The 20,459-nt window shown below is 39.4% G+C and overlaps 1 protein-coding gene across 3 annotated transcripts in view; it reads left to right on the forward strand.

Moving 5' to 3' along the window:
• XPO6 (exportin 6) overlaps nt 1-20,459 on the forward strand; it is a 113,372-nt gene that overhangs the window by 20,374 nt on the left and 72,539 nt on the right. For all 3 annotated transcript variants that reach the window (XM_084641315.1, XM_084641313.1, XM_084641314.1), the window contains exons 2-4: nt 12,701-12,791; nt 15,326-15,438; nt 19,376-19,573. In XM_084641315.1, coding sequence (XP_084497441.1) covers nt 12,701-12,791; nt 15,326-15,438; nt 19,376-19,573 — 402 coding nt within the window. The remainder of the gene's footprint in view (nt 1-12,700; nt 12,792-15,325; nt 15,439-19,375; nt 19,574-20,459) is intronic.

Here is a 20,459-nt window from a genome sequence, read left to right on the forward strand (position 1 = left end):
AAGTCTAGTGGCCTCTGAAAAATATCTCTGCTGTCATAACCTCTCAACACATGATGGTATTAAACAAGGCTGGAAGAGTCAAAACAAAGGAATGGGTGTTTGGATTCAAAATGTGACTAGAGTAGGGGTAGGGGCAGATTACTTAACGAGAGATTTTGTCCTTTAGCTTCATTTTGAGAGGGAAGATACCATCAGTATTGTGCCACAAAACACTGGATGAACTGTAACATTCAAGGTGTGTGATTTGCAGGGTATAAAACCATTCTCAAATGTCAGAGGAAACTGCCCCAGCTCTGTCTGACACACAGCTGAAGTTGTATTTGTGGATGCAGTTAATATTTTGTAAGAACACTTAGCTTTTAGTAGGTTTATCTGTTTTTTTTTCTTACCGGGATATGCATGTTTTCAAATTCATACCTAAGGAAAGCAACAAGAGACACCAGCTTCCTCTTAAAAATGTTTGGCATCAGCTTGTAGGCACCGTATTTAGTGCATAGTTCTTGTCCTGATCAATATTCTATCCTGAGCTGTTAATAGCAAACATTAAAAGGTTAACAGCTTGTGTTAGTATGGGAAATCATTAGAGACAAGCTTTTAAAAATATTCACTTCCTTTTAAAAAGCATTAAATCTTGAGAGCAAAACCTGAATAATTCAGTCATCTCTATAGGAACAATGTTTTTTGGGGTAGAGGAACTGAAAGCCTAATATCTAGGTTTAGTTTCGAATTTGTGAAAATTTAGTTAAGCTTTTTACAATGTGAAATGAAGGAAGAAGGTGATACTGGGGAAACAAAACCCAAAAACATTTAGAATGGAAAAGCCTCCCGGGGAACACTTTAAATTGTTTATAGAGTAATAAGTAGTTTCTAATTTTTTCTCAGCCACCGTAGTTTCTTTACTTGGGGAAATAAAAGGGTACTCTCTATCTTGATTGCATCTGAAACAAACTCATATTTAGGATAAATCTGATTCTTTCAAATTCTAAAGCTTTAGACCTTTTTAAGTGGATTCATGCAATGTTGTTGTAGCCATGTTCATCCCAGGATTTTAGAGAGACAAGGTGGGTGAGGTAATATCTTATATCGGAATAACTTGTATTACTGAGAGAGACAAGCTTTTGAGACTACACCAGGGGTCGGCTACCTTCTGCACACGGCCCATCAGAGTAAGCTGCGAGACATTTTGTTTACGTTGATCATCTGCAGGCACGGCCCCTCCACAGCCCCCTGTGGCCATGGTTCACCTTTCCCAGGCCATGTGCTGAGGGTTGCCAACCCCTGGCCTACACAAAGCTCAGCTTCAGGTCTGGGAAACATACTTAGTGTCTCTGACTAACAGCAACTGGTCCAATGAAAGCTATCATGTCACTCACCTTGTCTGCTTAATTGAATATAGGCAGTTTTTGGTGTTCCACTGGATGGTGGTGTAATTCAAATATGAAGGCTCAAATGTTTGCCTGTATTTCGCATCTTGGCATACTTTACTGAAAATGCTGTAAACAGTTTGATTCATAATTAGTTGTCAGTCCCACACTGTCTGTAGCTTTAACCTATAATAATTCATATTATTACTAAAACAATACACTATATATTGCAGTAAAATACCGAATGTGGCTTTTAAATATTAAAAATGTCAGTGACATTATAAGCTACAATAAATCAGGGTTTACAAAATCTGAGCTGTCAATTTTTGGCAAATCTTAATCCTCTGTTGACCTAGAAAATAACTAGAGGTTGGATATGCAGTTAATTGCTGTCAAGCCTTAAAATAAAATGAAAGAATGATAGCGCTGAAATTAGCCTACATACCTAGTTTACTTGAATGCCTGGAAGCTTTTGCGGATGGATGGTCAGTGTTCTAGACTTCACAACTACTTGGTGCCAAACTATAACTTTTATTTCTTTGAAGTAAAGGAGGGAATTATGCTTTTCTGTAACTATGAATCAGTTGTTTTCTAGTCATATAGGTTGAAGACTTTGGATTAGCAGATAACTAGTCTGCGTAAATATCTACACACCTCTAAAAAAATCCTTATAAAACTATCTATGGTAAACTTCATAAGATAATGAAAAGGGAAGGGAGTAGGAATTAAAGAAATGATTCACATTCTTATCACATTTTAATATGGTGTTTTAAGAGGTGTTCTAAATAGGGCTGTCAAATGATTAAAAAAATTAATCGCGCTGTTAAACAATAGAATACCATTTATTTAAATATTTTGGATGTTTTCTACGTTTTCAAATATATTGAATTCTGTTACAACAAAATACAAACTATACATTCAATTTATTTTTGAGTACAAATATTTGCACTGTAAACAAAATAAATTGTATTTTTCAATTCTACCATTACAAGTAGTGTAGTACAATCTCTCATCATGAAAGCTGAATTTACAAATGTAGAATTATGTGCAAAAAAACCCCTGCATTCAAAAAATAAAACCATGTAAAACTTTAGAGCCTACAAATCCACTCAGTCCTATTTCTTATTCAGCCAATTGCTCAGACAAACAAGTTTGTTTACATTTGCATGATGTTTACATTTGTGATGCTGTTTACATTTGTGATACTGCTGCTCTCTTCTTTTTTACAATATTACCTGAAAGGGAGAACAGGCTTTCTTATGGCACTGTCATACCCAGTGTCGCAAGATATTTACTTGCCAGATGGGCTAAAGATTCATATGTCCCTTCATGCTTCAACCACCATTCCAGAGGACATGCATCCATGCTGATGATGGGTTCTGCTTGATAACTATCCAAAACAGTGCGAACCAGTGCATGTTCATTTCATCATCTGAGTCAGATGCCACCAGCAGCAGATTGATTTTCTTTTTTGGTGGTTCAGGTTCTGTAGTTTCTGCATCGGAGTGTTGCTCTTTTAAGACATCTGAAAGCATGCTCCACACCTTGTCCCTCTCAGATTTTGGAAGGTACCTCAGGTTCTTAAACCTTAAGTAGAGTGCTGTAGCTATCTTTAGAAATCTCACGTTGGTACCTTCTTTGCATTTTGTCAAATCTTCAGTGAAAGTATTCTTAAAAATGAACAACATGTGCTGAGTCATCATCTGAGACAGCTATAACATGAAATATATGACAGAATGTGCGTAAAGCAAGAGCCGGAGACATAATTCTCCCCGAAGGAGTTCAGTCACAAATTTAATTCACGTATTACTTTTTAAATGAGCATCATCAGTGTGGAAGCATGTTCTCTGGAATGGTGGCCGAAGCATGAAGGGGCATATGAATATTTAGCATATCTGGCACATAAATCCTTGCAGTGCCAGATACAAAAGTGCCATGTGAACGTCTGTTCTCACTTTCAGGTGATGAAATAAGAAGCGGGCAGCATTATCTCCCATAAATGTAAACAAACTTGTTTGTCTTAGCGGTTGGCTGGACAAGAAGTAGGACTGAGTGGACTTGTAGGCGCTAAAGTTTTATGTTTGTTTTTGTTTTTGAGAGCAGTTATGTAACACACAAATTCTACATTTGTAAATTGCACTTTCATGATAAAGATTGCACTCCAGTACTTGTATGAGGTGAACTGAAAAATACTACTTTTATCATTTTTAAAGTGCACATATTTGTAATAAAAAATAAAGTGAGCACTGTACACTTTGTATTCTGTGTAATTGAAGTCAATATATTTTAAAATGTAGAAAAACATCTAAAATATTTAATAAATTTCAGTTGGGATTCTATTGATCATTGTGATAAATTGCAATTAATTTTTTTAATCACAATTAAATTTTTTTAGTTAATCGCATGAGTTAACTGCAATTAATCGACAGCCCTAGTTCTAAACACTCTCCTTCTAACTTGTATTGCTCAACACTATTATAGTCTGATTACTACTACCCCACAAAGTAGTCAAGGTGGACCAGCTGTGACGAACCTCTCCATAAGACGTGGATCCTACTAGATTCAAACGTTCTCTGGGATCAGTGTGTGGATGTCATGGTGAGATACAGCAATCTGTTTGACTACCAGTGTCCTTGTTCCTAAACACCTCTTGTCAATTGTCCTTTCAGGGCACCATTGTTAACTGGTCAGCTACAATTTATGAAGCAGGGGAATAGGGGGATGAAACATCTTTTGCAAAAAGTTTGGTGTGCTGAATCTGCCTGCCCACCTTATAAATAATTTGTGTACTCCTATGCTGTGGTGAGGCTGAGGCTGGTCACACCTCTGTTGTAGTATCTGGGAAGTTCCAACCAATGGAACTATCTTGGGTGTTCTGTATGCTTTGCAAACAGGATTGATTGGATGTCGAACTTTTTTCCCCCCGGACTGAGATTGCAGGAGGGAACAAGTGTTCTTCCCTAAAAGTTCTAACCAGTTTCTCAATTAGAGATATCTGATACACTGTGGAAGCGTAAGGCTCTTATCCCCTTTGCAGTTAGTGAAAGTGCGTGAGGAATACTTTGGTTCTTTATTGATGGGGATTTTTAATGCCTCCCCCATGGTAAAGTGAATTGCCAGCTTCTACAGAGAATAACTGGAAATCTTGCCAGTTGCAGCCCAGTCTCAAGTCTTTCTGGGGAAGGTCATCGAGGTGAGAGTTGGAGGCTATCTTCAGGAGCACCTGGTGGTCTCTAGTTGTTTGGGGTTCAAACAACAAGACCAGACAAAAGTATGGCAAGGAAATTAGTTTCAGCAGTTTGTCTCCTCAGGGCAGTGCCCAGATTCCATTACTCAGCCTTGAGAAGGGAGTGTATTCTTTCTTATGTCTTGGTGACCCATGTGTGGAAATCATTGCAGCACACTATGTGGAGCTAACCTTGAAAGATACCCAGAAACATTAGCAAATGCAGAATACTGCTGCCCACTTAAGTAGACCTGACTGGCAAGGGTGAATTACACTTGTACTGTCTACCTACTGACAGCTCACTTCTGGAGAAATTCAGGATGCTGGTTTCTGTCTGCAAAGCCCTTAATGGTCTAGGTTCCAGTTAACCTAGGCCATTTCTGCCATGCCACCTTCCTTTGAGAGAAACTTTGAGCTTTGTGTATCTTTCAAGCTGGGGAGTATAACAGTCACGCTGGGGGGTCCTTGTTTTTTTCTGTCCCAAATGTATCTTAGTCTGAGTAACTTTAGAGCACACTTTGAAGTAAATGTTTGTTGGGACTTTCCATAAAATGCAATTCTGAGGAGCCTTGTTGTCCAGTGTGTGGCACTTGCAGGAAGGGAAGATTTTGAGGGGGATACTGCATTGTTTGTTCCTGGTTTGTCCTGTACTATTTCAAACCTATGAATAGAGTACCCATATCCTATAGCAACTGTCCACATGATGAATACATAGATAGCCATGGATGGGATTGCTAAAACTAGCTTTCTCAAAACAAATGTTAACACTAAATCTGTGTTGTATTCTTCAGGTTTTTTATAATGAAAGCATAGATTGAGATTTAAAGAAGGAAAACAAAAAAAGGTGCAGAGAGTTAAGCTCTTGAATATGTGAACTGACTTTCCAAAACTGCAAAGTGCCCAGTATCCCCCATTAGTCATTGGATAAGCTGCCAAGTCCTCAGTACTTTAAAAAAAAAAAAAAAAAAAAAAAAAAGTAACTAGGAGCCTAACTTCAAGCATCTGTTTTCTTAAATTGTCCATTGTGCATTAACAATTCTTAAGACGGGAAGAGCTATCAAGAAGCTTGAAAAGCGTAGAATTGATTGTACCAAAACAATGCAAGTCCTGATGCTCCTGGATGAATATTAGCACTTTTGTGGGTGGGTGGATGCAGTGTAATCTTCTTGTGAGAGACCTTCCTTATTCATTTGGGCAGTGGGATAGGAAGAAAAACACTTCTGCTGTGGAGGAAATTGGCTGCTTCATATTGCTGTGGTCAGAGTTTGACAACTCACAATTCATTCTTCCCTATTTGACATCTGAAGCAGGTATTGAGATGTAAAGTTTGCCCTTCAGTAGCAAGGGATGAATTGCAAGAGTGTACACTAAAGTGCTGAATTTGTACATTCAAATCTAATCGGGTAGCACGTAGGAGAGGGAAGAATATAAAACACTCTACAGAGAGAAAGGAATGTGTGGAAATGTCATTGTGGATATATTATGTAATCAACTTTGATTATTTTCAAAAAAAAAAAAAGAAAAGGAGTACTTGTGGCACCTTAGAGACTAACCAATTTATTTGAGCATAAGCTTTCGTGAGCTACAGCTCACTTCATCAGATGCATGCCAGTGAAGTGAGCTGTAGCTCACAAAAGCTTAAGCTCAAATAAATTAGTTTCTAAGGTGCCACAAGTACTCCTTTTCTTTTTGCCGATACAAAATACTAACATGGCTGCTACTCTGAAACCTTTGATTATTGTGGAATTTTTAAAAAATTGAATCCTCAGACTGAGACTTTATGCCAGGGTGGATTTGATTTAATTTAATGGGGGGAGGGATAGCTCAGTGGTTTGAGCATTGGTGTGCTAAACCCAGGGTTGTGAGTTCAATCCTTGAGGGGGCCATTTAGGGATCTGGGGCAAAAATTGGGGATTAGTCCTGCTTTGAGCAGGGGGTTGGACTAGATGACCTCCTGAGGTCCCTTCCAACCCTGATATTCTATGATTCTGTGAAATCATGATTTAAATCACTAGTCAGGAAGACTCAATTTAATCATGGATTTCTACATAAAAGTGCATTCTTGTTGGTTATTATAACCTTAATCCATATTCTTCACAACTCAGATAGATGTAGATTTCATTTTTAGAAGGTACACATTATACATTTTTAAAGTGATTTATTTTGAAAACTTTTCAGACTAGTTTTACAGCTATATCGGAAAATGAATAATTGTTTGGTTATTTCATTTACTGAAGGTAATTGAAGCAGATATTTATGAAGTCATTGGGAGGTGAACTATCTCCAGTTCAACATGTTAATTATTAATATTTGGAGGATTTTCTTGCCATGTTGTAGTAGGAGGAGAACATCACCAGACAGACATTTAATTTGTTTTATTTAACTAAAACAACAACGTTGTATATTCTGGATTTTTTTCTTCAACAGCAAACATACAATATTTTAACAAAACAAGCATATGAATTTTTGAATTTAGTTAAACATTCAAGTTTTTTAAAATCAGGTTTGTTTTTGTTAAAATTGTTTTTAACTAAAATAGTTAAATGAAATATTAAAAAAAACAACAACAACAACCCAACTATGTCAGCCAGGTCAACTTAAAATATTTGCTTCTGCAGCTAACTCATTTGTCTTCACCTTCATTTTCCTGTTTGTTCATAATCTGGAAAAGAAAAAGAAGCTTTCTTGCTTTGTCAGGTCCCAAACAGTTTCTCAATTTGGAATGAATTAGTCCAAAGGAAGAAAATATTCTTTGTACGCTGCAGAAGAAGCTACTGCTGTTAAAAGTGAGATTATCACTTCAACAGTCTCTGAATCCAAGTGCTTAAGTGACTTCCACCAGTTCACTGGTGTGACTTTCTTTAAAACATCATCAGCAAACATATATTTCTTGAATGGTTCACCCTTAGCTCTCTGAAGTTTATTATAGTTGGCATTATGGAGGGATGATTGCTCGATGTCCATGTCGTAGCCAATTCCTCTTCTTCAGCACTTAAGGTTTGACCCTGGTACCGAATATTGAGAATATTTGCAAGAAAATGAGCTGGAGATAGTGCTTGTCCCAAATGAGCTGGAGATAGTGCTTGTCCCACTCTTTTTTTAAATGCTTGTAATTTAACTCTGTCATTGCATATTTCTCTTTAAGATCTCACTCGGTTCCTTCCAAATTTCAACAGCGTCAGAAATAAAACAGCTGTTTCCCTGCAATTTGTTCAAGGCTACAGAAATAGGCTTCAGGGTGCTCAGCATGTGTTCAACCTTTCTCTTAAGCTCCATGTTGAGAACTTCGTCTGTGACAGTGCCATCTATTTTTTGACGATTTTGTTCACAAACTGTCATCAGATTAGGCCAGTTCTTGATCTAGTGCTCAAAACAGTCCACTACTGAGTTCCATCGCACATCTTGTGGGAGAGTTAGCTTGGTTCCTCCCACTTTTTCAGAGCAGCTACTGCAAAGTAGTTGTTACTGAAGTATTTTGCAATTTCAACAACATTAGCCTTTATTTCTGGAACACTGAAGTCTTTGGCTAGGAGGTGCATCAAATGAGCACTGCAACCGTATGTTATTAGCTTGGGACTCTCTTCTAAATTTCTTCTCATCTTGGATACATTTGCAGCATTGCCTGTCACCAAGCTGCGTACTAGACATTTGATTTTATTTTATCAGTTTGTTATAGCTTTTACTGCTGCTACTTGTAAGTATTCTGCTGTGTGTGCATTTCCTGACGTTATCAGGTGTTTCTGTAAGGAAGACATCCCCTTCTGTTGTCACATAAGCACATACAACAGGATCATTCTGGACCTTGCTGCACCCATCAAGACTCAGATAAACAATTTTACCCTCTAGACCTTTTGCACACTGCTCAGTTTCTTTCATACACTTGATCCAGCAATTTGCCTGTGACGTGTGTGCTCTGTTGGGTGGACTGTATCCTGGTCTTAATGACTGATGAAAAAATTGCCTGGCTTGTTTATGCAACAAACTCTCCTTTCCATATGTTTGAAAACCCACGCTTCATTAACATGGTTCAAGTACCTCTTTTTGTAATCTGCTGGTTCTTATCACAAACTTATCTATGGTTGTTTCTGGATGATGGAGATTTTTTTTTTCTTTTTGCTACAGGTGATAGCCATATATATGTGACATACATGATGTGACAAACACTATCCTTGGCAGATAACTCTGAAACTATAGAAAATGATGGTGAACTTGAAGGTGGATAGTCTTCAGAATCCTGTATGTTGAGGATGGATTCTCCTAAACAAAATAAATCAATGCAGTTATTTAATTATTATTACCATACTGCTCATTTAGTATTACTCATTGCATTCACTGACGCTCAGATCTACTTTAAAGGTGAAATTGTAAAACGATGATCTGCCTATTTCAGCTATTTATTTTTTATCCCAACTGCATCTAAAATGATAGTACCATAGAGTAACAACTATATTTTTTGCTCAAACATGAGAATTCAAGAATGTTCCAGAAGGAAGACAGGCGGTCCTTAGGAAAGAAGTATGAAATAAAAAAGCTTACCAACCTGAAGATCCTGCATGTTCAGATATGTTCCTTTTATCATCTTCAACACAGCTTCCTCCTGAGAGGGAACACTTCTCATGATGTTTCGTTTGGGCAACCTTACATTTCTTTGTTGCACTGTTTGCATTTTGCATGCATGCCTGTCTTACCCACAGGTAGAGGAACTTCATCAAAATATTCCCAAACTGGGTCTCTTTTACGGCCTGTTGCCATTATAGGTTTTCCCTTCTAGTGAGAGAATGATATGGTAGATCTCAAATCAATGAAGGCTACACTCGGAAAGACCTCAAGCCTTCTGGAATATGCTGTTCAAACAGTTTCACTTTTGTTTCTACTGCCTGTCCCTCCCTTCTCACATTTATCTCTAGACAACTTCTCCTTGTCCAGATCTATTCCGCCCCCAACAATCTTCTATTCATTGAACTTTCTGAAACTTTTCACTTTTAGAGAGAGGTAAGGGATTGACTCTGTACATGAATTTGCAGAGGGACAATAGGGTTGAGGTCTGTTATTTCTCACCCCTCTCTCTCTCTCTCTCTCCATTTAAACACTTTTGCTGTTAAGAAGCATGTTATCTCTGGAGACACAAATCCACAGTTTGAGAACTGCAAAACTAAGCATCTCAGATGGTATTTTCTAGACTGAGCACTGAGTCCCATTGGGTAGATGAAAAGATTAACCTAAATCTATACAGAAGCCCCTGGAACCTTATAAGATTGGGGTCCCTATTGGAACTGATTTACAAAGGTTTTCTTAAACATTACATGAATATATTGTCTCATACTATAGAATTCTAATTTATAATCCCTATTCCATGATATCTTTCAGCTATAATGTATCTTAGCTTTAACTATCTTTAGATAGGTTTTTTCCTCAAAAATCATTTTATCAAAAAAAATCCATTTTTTAAAAAATCATTGATTTTTATCCATAGATTCATAGATACTAAGGTCAGAAGGGACCATTATGATCATCTAGTCTGACCTCCTGCACAGCGCAGGCCACAGAATTTCACCCACCCACTCCTGCGAAAAACCTCTCGCCTATGTCTGAGCTATTGAAGTCCTCAAATCGTGGTTTAAAGACTTCAATGAGCAGAGAATCCTCCAGCAAGTGACCCATGCCCCATGCTACAGAGAGAGGTGAAAAACCTCCTGGGCCTCTTCCAATCTGCCCTGGAGGAAAATTCCTTCCTGACCCCAAATATGGCGATCAGCTAAACCCTGAGCATATGGGCAAGATTCGCCAGCCAGATACTACAGAAAATTCTTTCCTGGGTAACTCAGATCCCACCCCAGCTAACATTCCATCACAGGCCATTAGGTGTATTTACCATGAATATTTAATTACCAAAACCATGTTTTCCCATCATACCATCTCCTCCATTAACTTATCAAGATTAATCTTAAAGCCAGATAGATCTTTTGCCCCCACTGCTTCCCTTGGAAGGCTATTCCAAAACTTCGCTCAAACTCCATCCTGCTTTATGCATAAGTATTGCTGCTGTAACCTAGTAAGGGGAGACAGATGGAAAAAGTGGGGTAGCAGTTGGAAGGAACAACTTGAAGATGAAGTTTATTGTGCATGCAACTTTTTTGCAAAGAAGCAAATCTGTATGGATTTAGAAAAACAATAATGGCCTGTGCAGTTGCTTAAAATGGAAAAATGTGATCTACAGCTTGATTGTGTTTGTTTTTAAATATCATTGTTCACCATCAGGATGGCTTTCACAATCACAAGTGGCTTTTTCTATGGAGCATACCAATTTTGAATTACATGGAGGAAGGACAACAGGAAAATGTGTATTTTCTGTTTAGCAGCAGAATGCTAAGTCTTATTAGGTATCCATTATCAGTTGCTAGGAGAACAGTTGTATTTTTCTTAATCTCTTTTTAAATGATTGGTTCTCATTGTGTGAATAAATCTAAATCCAACTTAGTATGTGGGTGGGGTAGCTTAAAACTATCCTCTCCAACTTGATTCTGCAGTGGCGCTCTAGGACAACTGGATGCCTTGTGTGGAGCATGTGGAATTGGGCTTTTGCAGTAGAGAAATTCATACTGCTTCTGTAGGTGGTGCAAACTGATCTTCTCCCAGAAGACTACCTGTAACAGTGCTAGTCTGCCTAAGACTTTGTCTACATTACACAGCTTTTAGCGACAGGGCCGTGTCACTAAGAGTCAGGCAATGTAAATGCTGTTTGTCTGCACTTTTGTTGACAAAATACTTCCACCCCCTATGAGCAGGGTTTGTGTTGTCGACAGGAGTGTGCTCCTGCCAACAACGAGCCATTTACACTGCCACTTGCCATGGCAAAACTTTTGTCTTTTGGGGCTGAGGGGCTTTTTTAAGCACCTGAAAGACAAAACTTTTGTCATTCACAATTGGCACTGTAGGCAAAGCCTTGGTTTATGTGTAATTTTTTTGTGCCTGGCATAGGATTGAACAGTAGATGCCTACCTGTGCCACTACCCTTTGTATAGTCCCGAGGAAGGTCTGGGCTTAAGTCTGTGCTCTTATTAGTGAAAGAGCAATGCGTTAGCTGAAAATATTGGAGAAATGATGAATGGCACGTCTCTTCCATAACAACAAAATCTTAGTGATAAAACTAAAGGATATCCATTATAAGAGTTAGACGAGAAGGGCAAGCACAGTGCCTCCATACTGGTTGGGTCAAGTATCGTCCTAACTCTGGCTCAACGCAATCGTTCCATCTCCAGACATTGCAAAAAAAAGGAATTAGTCCCATTCTCTCGAGGTGGCCTCGAGAGAAATAAAGCTCTAGCTACCTTGTAACTGCTCCATATTGAGCCAGTGTCTTTGAAGTCTTCTAAAAGCCAAGCTGCAGCTGATTGGTGCTGGCAAAAAAGGAAAAGAAATTAGGCAACTCATCCTCCCTGAATCAAATTATTAAGCATTTGTATAGCACTCAGTTGTCAAAGCTCTGTACGAACATTAATCCTTTAAATCCCCCTATTTCCCTATGCCAAGTGGAGTACGTCGGTGGCCCTTTTTTTTTACATATGAGCAGACTGAAGCAAAGAGGTGGTAAACTGACCATGGCCACGTGTTGAGCCAGGGAATAGAGTTTAGGATTTTTAGCATCTAGTCTTATGTTCAATTTGCAATTCCTTAATACCTCTGAATTTCTGAAGTATGTTAATCTGAAGCTGATGTTCATGTAAGAATTATTCTGATGGATGAACTAACATTTGTAAAGAGAACAAGTATCTGTAATTAGAAGGGAGGGGAACTTGCTTTATAAAGTATTGCTCTCATTAACAAGCTTGACTGAACAAATGAGACTTTAAAATAACCTCTGAGGCTTTTTACTCATCCTGGACATATTCTCTGTCAGTAGCTGTTGACTCCTTTCTACAGTTTGTGGATTCCATATTAAATTTCACCCTGTAATATGCTGCTCTTTTGTTTGGTTTCTGAGACTGCTCATCCAGCATGCATTATATGGACCCCTTAGCACTTTGTCTTATAAGGAAGTAAACTTTACTTATAATTGAATATAAACCAGAGGCACTTTCTAACCTACTTTTCCTTTAAATGTCATTGTCAGGCTTCAGAAGAGGCCTCCCTGCGCGCTTTGGAGAGTCTAATGACAGAGTTTTTCCACAATTGCACAACCAATGAACGGAAACGTGAGATAGGTAAGTTCAGACAAACTTAAGGAATGGTCCCTTTTACTTCCCTCAACATTTTTTGGGTTAGATATGTAATCTCCAAGCAACAGCAGCAGAAAACTCCATAGTTCGCTTGTCTGCTCAAGGTGGAAATGGTGAGAAGGGAACTTGTTTCCCAGGCTGATGGAAACTTAGCTAGTTGTGAGGGTGGATACCAACTTCTCTGCCTATAAACTGCTGCACTTCATGAAGAGCCTGTGAAGGAGACTGCTGTGTGACAAGTGATAGAGCAAATACATGACACTTTTTCTGTACTATGAGAAAGATGTAGGAGAGCAGATCCAAAAGAGGAGGCATACATTACCCACACTGACACATTTGGGGTAGCTACTTGGTAGTGCAGAATGGCAGGTGGAAATATATTTGTGTTCCATACTGGTGGATCTGAGCAGATCCATGCTTATGAAGACCAGTAGAAATAACTTGCATAATATGGCAGCAGGATGGATGAATCAGGCCTGCAATACACTGAAAAATGAGGGGATTACACAGTCTTCTGGTTCCTTTCTGTGAGGACAGGCTATGGATTTATAACCTGGGACTTCAGTAATGTAGCCTGTATTCCCTTCAGGTTCACTATACTTGAAAATATATTCTCAGCATGTAAGCACGCTGTCTTCACCTGAAATTTCACTGTCTGGCCAAAAAGGGTGGTGATGACTCCCCCACCCCCGCACATACCCAGTCATTGGAGGAAAGGAGATCGTTGGCAGACTCTTGGGTTTGATGTACTTGTAGAACACAAACCCATGCAGCTTTTCCCCAAGGCCAAACTTTTACAAAAAGAGAAATTGGATGTGGTCGTCCTAGAAACAGAATCTCTCCGAGCATTTAAGAGACATTGTAAAAGATGGGGGATTATAATGCTCCACATCAGTGGTATATGCAGCTCTAAGAACAATTAGCATTAAAACAAAGAGAACTTTACTGCAGAATGTCAGTATGAGGGCAATATGTGGTTTACGTGGACACTTTAGTTTTGTGGCAAGCTCAACTGTGAATCTATCCCGGGCTAGCCTGCCACAGACTGTCCGTGTAGGCTGTATGCATTAACAAATTCATCTAGTCCTCTTTGAAATGGGATTAGGTGAAAACTCCTTAAACTGTTAATGCTTGTCAGCAGCGTCCACATGGACAGTCAGTCTGTGGCTGGCAAGTGCAAGATAGATTCATGCCCCAGCTTGCTGCAAACCGTTCCTGTAGACAAACCCTTAAATTCTACCCAGTCCGTTTTCAAGTGAACCAGTATCCCAACTTTTGCAATTTGTTTTTCTTATTTGTTAGAGGCAGAGCTGGTAGCACTGGTTCTCATTACGGTTTGTCTGACACTTCCCAATATAAGGTGCAGTTTTCAGTTGCTCAGAACTTCGCCAAACTTCAGCTATTAAGCTTGAAATTTTGCAAGCTGGGTGTCTGCCTCAGATTTTCTTTTTTGAAAATGTGAGCAAAAAACAGTTCAGCAATATCTGAAAACATGGCAAATACATTGGCTTGGGCATGTTTTTTAAGAAAGTTCATTAGAGATTTTAGCTTGGCAGCTAAATTCAGAAGATTCCTTCTGCATTGATTAGTCAACCCTCGGGCTGAGGAGGACGTTTCCTGCAACTGCTGCTCCTGGGTGCTGTGAGCTGCGAAGGTGCTGGGCACTGGAGTTGAGAGCAGGGAGACACTCGCTTGTAGTCTTAGTGCTCCCCTACTCCTCTCTGCCCCTTCTCCCGACTTCCAGGCAGCATAGTGAAGGAGAAAGCTGTCTGACTACAATGCAGAGGGGACAAGGAGTCTGAGGTGGAGGAAAGGCTGGGAAGAGGGCTTGGGAATATACTGGAACTGGCTGGGCAAGGAAAGGAGACTGGAACAAGGAGTTGGTAGAAGTGGTGCTGGGGCAGGAGGACTTGGACAAGAAGCCAGAAGTGATGGAAAGGAACAGGCTGAAGAACACAGGTAGAAAAATCTGTGCCCCCCCAGAGCACATTCTTCTACAGAACCTGCAACTGAAACCAAGATTCCTGAATCCAAGTGTTGTTGACAGCAAAGGAATTATCTGTAAAGACCCCTGGCAAAGTAGATCCACCCTTTCTAGTGGCTGGTCCACATAGTGTGACAACCTACTGCTGCTATCTCATCTTACTGCTATCCGTGTCTTATCTTAGGTGACAGAGATCTGTGCTGTGGATCTAAAGGTTCCATTAATTTCAAACTAATCTAACCCAAGTCTGTTGTTACATTATGCTTTTGGGAATGTTAAAATCATACACAACAAATTCTGATACTACGCACCTAGTCATTTGGTTGCATTAAAGGTTTTAGGTAACTTTTGTGGCTGTTTTTGAAGTAGCTCAGGTTGTCTGAGCATTATTAAACTGATAGTTGATAAATCAGATTTGAAAAATATCTGAAGTTCCATTCAGTTTTATGGCGCTGTGGAAACAAATATTGTCTTGGGTCTGAAGACAGCTTATGAATATTAATGCACGTGTTTTGTTGATACTTGATTTTCCCAGAGGAGCTTCTGAATAACTTTGCCCAGCAGATAGGCTCCTGGAGATTCTGCCTCTATTTCCTGTCAAGCACAAGAAACGACTACGTAATGATGTACAGTTTGACAGTGTTTGAGGTGAGACATAAGAAAAAAGGGTAAACTTATCCAGAACACCATTATTGCCTAATTAGTGGATTCTTCTGCATTAACTCTTATTTGGTGTGATTTGTGTTTGAAATAGTTCATATTAACTACGTTTTTTAAGATTAAAGTGGGAACCAACTGAAGTGCACATGGCTTGCTTTTATAGTTCTCTTGCAAAGGGAATTTTTTAAAGTGCAGTTTGAGAGGAAATAAAATGGAATATGAATCCTTGCGTACAGATTGAGAAAGTTGCTTATTGCTGACTTCAAATAGTTAGGAATTGTCTAGAATTTAGGACATCATCTTAGATTTTGGTATAATTCACAGAATTATGAATGGATCCTTCACAGAATAGATCCTTCATATCCTTTACAGATCATAAATGCTAACTCGGTTATGTATAGCTAGATACCACAAACTAGTATAAAGGGTACGACAAAATTCCTTTTATTTTATGGGATCTAAGAGATCTGGTTGACAGCTCATTCTGCTTTGCCTATGAATTAATCAAAGATGTAAAATCACTCTGCTGGAAGACCACATCCCACTTTTTACCTAGCTATGAAAGAGAACTAAGTGAAAGTTTAAAAACCCAAACACTGACTTGTGTGTAAATATCTGATAACTGTTCACAGAATACAATCAACTGATATATCAGTAAGCATGTGAAGTGTCTTGTTCTACCATATTATTCTGCATCCTTACTTTTAGGTCCTCTATAAAATAGTGGTGCAAAGAATCTATTTATTGAATTGCAGTGTCATAGTCTTTACATACTTTACATTAGTTCACTTAAAGCAGTTTTGTCTTGCTCATCTATCACATTCTTAGCTGTGTTGATCATTCGTGCTCTGAGTCTGATCCCAGGAAATGCAACAGGGGATGGTTGACACAGCTCAGAGTAAGGAAAACTGCTCCTCAGTAGGCAAAGGAGTAGCATCCCACCGGCTTCTACTGACATCATTGTGGACAAACCACTTAGGGCAGCCATACCATAAACTTTTACTATGATTAAAAAGAAACTCCCTTACAACTCTTGCTGCAGGTGTACTTTAAGTTTAAGCAGGGGAAAAAGAGTGCTAAGAAAATGAAGCACACTAGGGGTACATTGAAAGTTTTCCCTCAAAACAGCTACCCCAATAAATAAAAAAACTATTCTGGTGATGTCAGATGTGTAGCAATTCCAAATGTTTCCAAAAGGTATAAGGACACAGATAATACATACTAAAGAGATCAAACAAAAAATAATTGAGCAGTGGGGCTGAAAGCTGCATGCTAACTTGCAACTGTCACTTTATGGGATGAACCTTTGCTCCATGGCAACTGTGAGCCTTGTGATGGAGGAGGAAATCTGGAGCTAAGAGGACATGTACAAAAGTTATAGGCCATTGGGATAAAGCAGACTGGGCCATGCCCAAAACGGGGCTTAGTGCTGACCAACTGCCGTCAGTGGCTGGTCTCTCTTAGGTTCTTATACACCTCTCATTACCATAGTATAGTGAGCATTTCACAATATTAAATGTATTTATCCTCACAATTCCACGGTGAAGTAGGGAAGTGCTATTATGCCTTTTTTACAGAGCCAGAGCCTGAGCAACTTGCTTCCTGCATGAAGTCTGTGGTAGAACAGAGGATTGAATCAGAGTCTCCCATGTCCCAGTCCACCACCCTAACCACTGGCACATCCTTCGTCTTAGGAGAAGTAACTAAGACAAAAATAGGGGGACCATACTATTGTCTAAAGAGGAATTTTATGGAGCTACATATTCCAGCAATTTGAATTATTTTCATGGGTTTGGCAACCTAGCTTGATTCCTGCCCCTTTCTGCCTTACTGAAAAATGTAACTCTGAAAAATAATTTTGTCCAGAGCCTAGTAGAACAAATAAATCACTGTCCAGTGCATAAACTCTAAGGAAATAAACTCCAGGTTAGAGATTCAGATCTTTCTATTTAGAACCTGGAATTTCTAAAATTAATTCCAGCTATTGTAGTCCTGTTTGATCAGTTATATGAGAACAGTGAACTTATCAGCAAAAGCAGGACAGTAAACCCAAAACTTATTCTAGGAGGTTTATAGGGTTTATGGGGTATATTTTCTGAAAGAGGTGGAAAAATGAGAAAGTTTTAATGAAATTCTTCCTTCTCTCCCCCCGCCCGTGCCCACTCATCTCTCCTTTCAAATGGAGGCTGCTAGTTGATCTTCTGGGAAAGGGGAACTTGTTACCAGAGACATTGGGCAGGTAGAGGAAGTTACCACTTTAAAATCTCATTTACATGGGAGAAATTTCATGTATACACAGTACACTTCTGGAATTACTCTTAATACGGATTTTTTGTGAGGGTACTCAGTGTTGTGGGTTTTGTCAGTGCCCTGTATTCTTCCTATAAGCAATTCCTTTGTCACTGTTAACCTGCAGCTCTGGACATTGGCTCCCTACCATAAAATTTTGACCTCTTTAGGAGACTTCATGGTGGCTTCAAGTCTAAATTGCATTGAAGCCTGAATACTGTGAATTGGCTTTGTCATGCCGTGAGTAAAGCTTCCCAGCTTTTATAATGATCCTCCTGACTGTATAAGCTATTTGTCTTTAATTTATGCCTGCCGTGTGCTTGAAACTGGGTAGAGCTATTGCCTCAGAAGCAGGCTTCCTGAATCTATTATCCTCAAACATCTACTTAACAGGCTCAGCTACTAATAGCCACTAATGTTCTAGAGCTTCTAAATGGGGTTTCAGCATTGCAGGAAAAATACTTCACAACTCTGCCTTCTTATGGATTTTTGCCATTAAGTGAGTTAAAACTCCTGTATTTTCCACTGAATGCATCCGATGAGGTGAACTGTAGCGCACGAAAGCTTATGCTCAGATAAATTTGTTCGTCTCTGAGGTGCCACAAGTACTCCTTTTCTTTTTACTAAAGTTAGCACTCTTCCATTAAAGGCCTATTGACTTGGACTTTCTAGATTTAAAAGCTTCAGAAGGCCCACACTTCATCCAAAGCAGAACTTGGTTCTCATTCTGCCTTGAAGGAGCTATGATGATTCTCTATTTACTATGATGTTACCCTTCTTAAAAGAGGAAACCTAGCTGTCCTAGGGTTCAGAGGGCACTGAGACTTTATATGCAAAAATCAGGCCTGCTCCAGCCTGAATTGTTTATACTGAGACTCGCCAACCAGTGACTGTTTTACAGATTCTTAAAAACACTGATTCATTCAAGCCATGCTTGTAGAAAAATGATACTAGAATAATGGAAATTGCCTATATTTTTCAGGATAGAAAATTGTTAGTGTACTGTGATGTGAAGCAGTATATGAAAAGGGAAGAACTCCATAAATTTGACATTTGGTCTTTGAGCTTCTCTTAAAATCAACTTGTCTACCTTTAGAGTTCCCTATGTTCTATTTAACACATAATGCTGCTTACATTCAAAGCACTTTACAAATGTTAAGCAATACATCCTCCAATTTTGTAAGGGATATATCCCGCTAACTCCTACCTCAGTTTCTTTATCTGTAGATGTGCCCAGGGCCACACAGAATCACTTTCAAGGTCCAGATTAAGTTCTTGTGCTCTAGATTCTAATTACTTTGATCATTCTATCACGTCTGTTGCAACACTTACCAATAGTTATCTGGTTTTGGCAGTAAATTAAAGTAGCAATACTTGCAACTGCGTCACTTTACTGATTAAGGGTAGTTTTTCACCCATGCACTAGTTGAGGATAACAAACTTGTTGTAAAACTCTGCAAATGAAATGTATTGAAACACTAAATTTTTCCCAAAGCTACTTGCCTGATAACAGATATCTGCTCCTCCATCTGGCTCTCCAGACATCGTGTCTAACCACTGATTGTAATGTTGCACTAAAACCAGTTCTCTTTGTGCTTTTTAAGATCTGCTAAATCAGGATGTGCCTCTCTTTCAGAACCTGATCAATAAGATGTGGCTTGGGGTCCCATCTCAAGATAAAATGGAGATACGCAGCTGCCTTCCCAAACTCCTACTAGCTCACCACAAAACTCTACCTTATTTTATCAGGAACAAGCTCTGCAAAGTCATTGTGGACATTGGCCGACAAGACTGGCCTATGTTCTACCATGACTTCTTCACAAACATCTTACAGGTAAGGATGTCTTTGGGAAACTGTGATGAAATCAGGAAATCTTTGGTGCCACTTCATGGAACACTTTTGTCTAAATTAAAGGCTACGTTTATTGGGAAGACGGAGTGGTCGAGTAAAACCTTTAAGTATCTTATGAATTTATTCATCATTTTTCTTTTGGAGAAAGCTGAAGAGGAAGTAAAATTGCTTTTCATTTCCACCTCCCTTACTTTGACAAATAGTCAGCCATTAGTCTCCTGCATAAATTCCTAGATTCCAAGACCAGAAGGGACCATCATGACTATCTAGTCTGACATCCTGTATAATGCATGCCATAGAACTTTCCCAAAGTAATTCCTTTTATAAAAACATCCAATCCTGATTTAAAAATTCAGTGATGGAGAATCCACCACAACCTTTGGTAAATTATTTCCAATGGTTAACTATGCTCACCGTGAAAAATGTATGCCTTATTTCCAGTCTGAATTTGTCTAGCTTCAACTTCCAGCCATTGGATCATGTTAGACCTTTCTCTTCTAGATTAAAGAGCCTATTTTTAAATATTTGTTTCCCATGTAGGTACTTATAGACCAGGGGTGGGCAGGCTTTTTGGCCCGAGGGCCACATCAGGGTTGCAAAATGTATGGAGGGCCGGGTAGGGAAGGCTGTGCCTCCCCAAATAGCCTGGCCCCCGCCCCCCATCCGCCCCCTCCCACTTCCCGCCTCCTGACTGCCCCCCTCAGGACCCCCGACCCATCCAAACTGCCGTGCTCCTTGTCCCCTGACCGCCCCCTCCTGGGACCTCTGCCCCAACCACCCCCTGGGACCCCACCCCCTATCCAAGCCCCACTTCTCACTGTCCCTTGACACCGCCCCTCCAGAACCTCAGCCTCATCCAATCTCCCCC

Source organism: Lepidochelys olivacea (genome assembly GCF_965140295.1).
Source record: "Lepidochelys olivacea isolate rLepOli2 genome assembly, chromosome: 10".
Classification (NCBI taxonomy): Eukaryota; Metazoa; Chordata; order Testudines; family Cheloniidae; genus Lepidochelys; species Lepidochelys olivacea.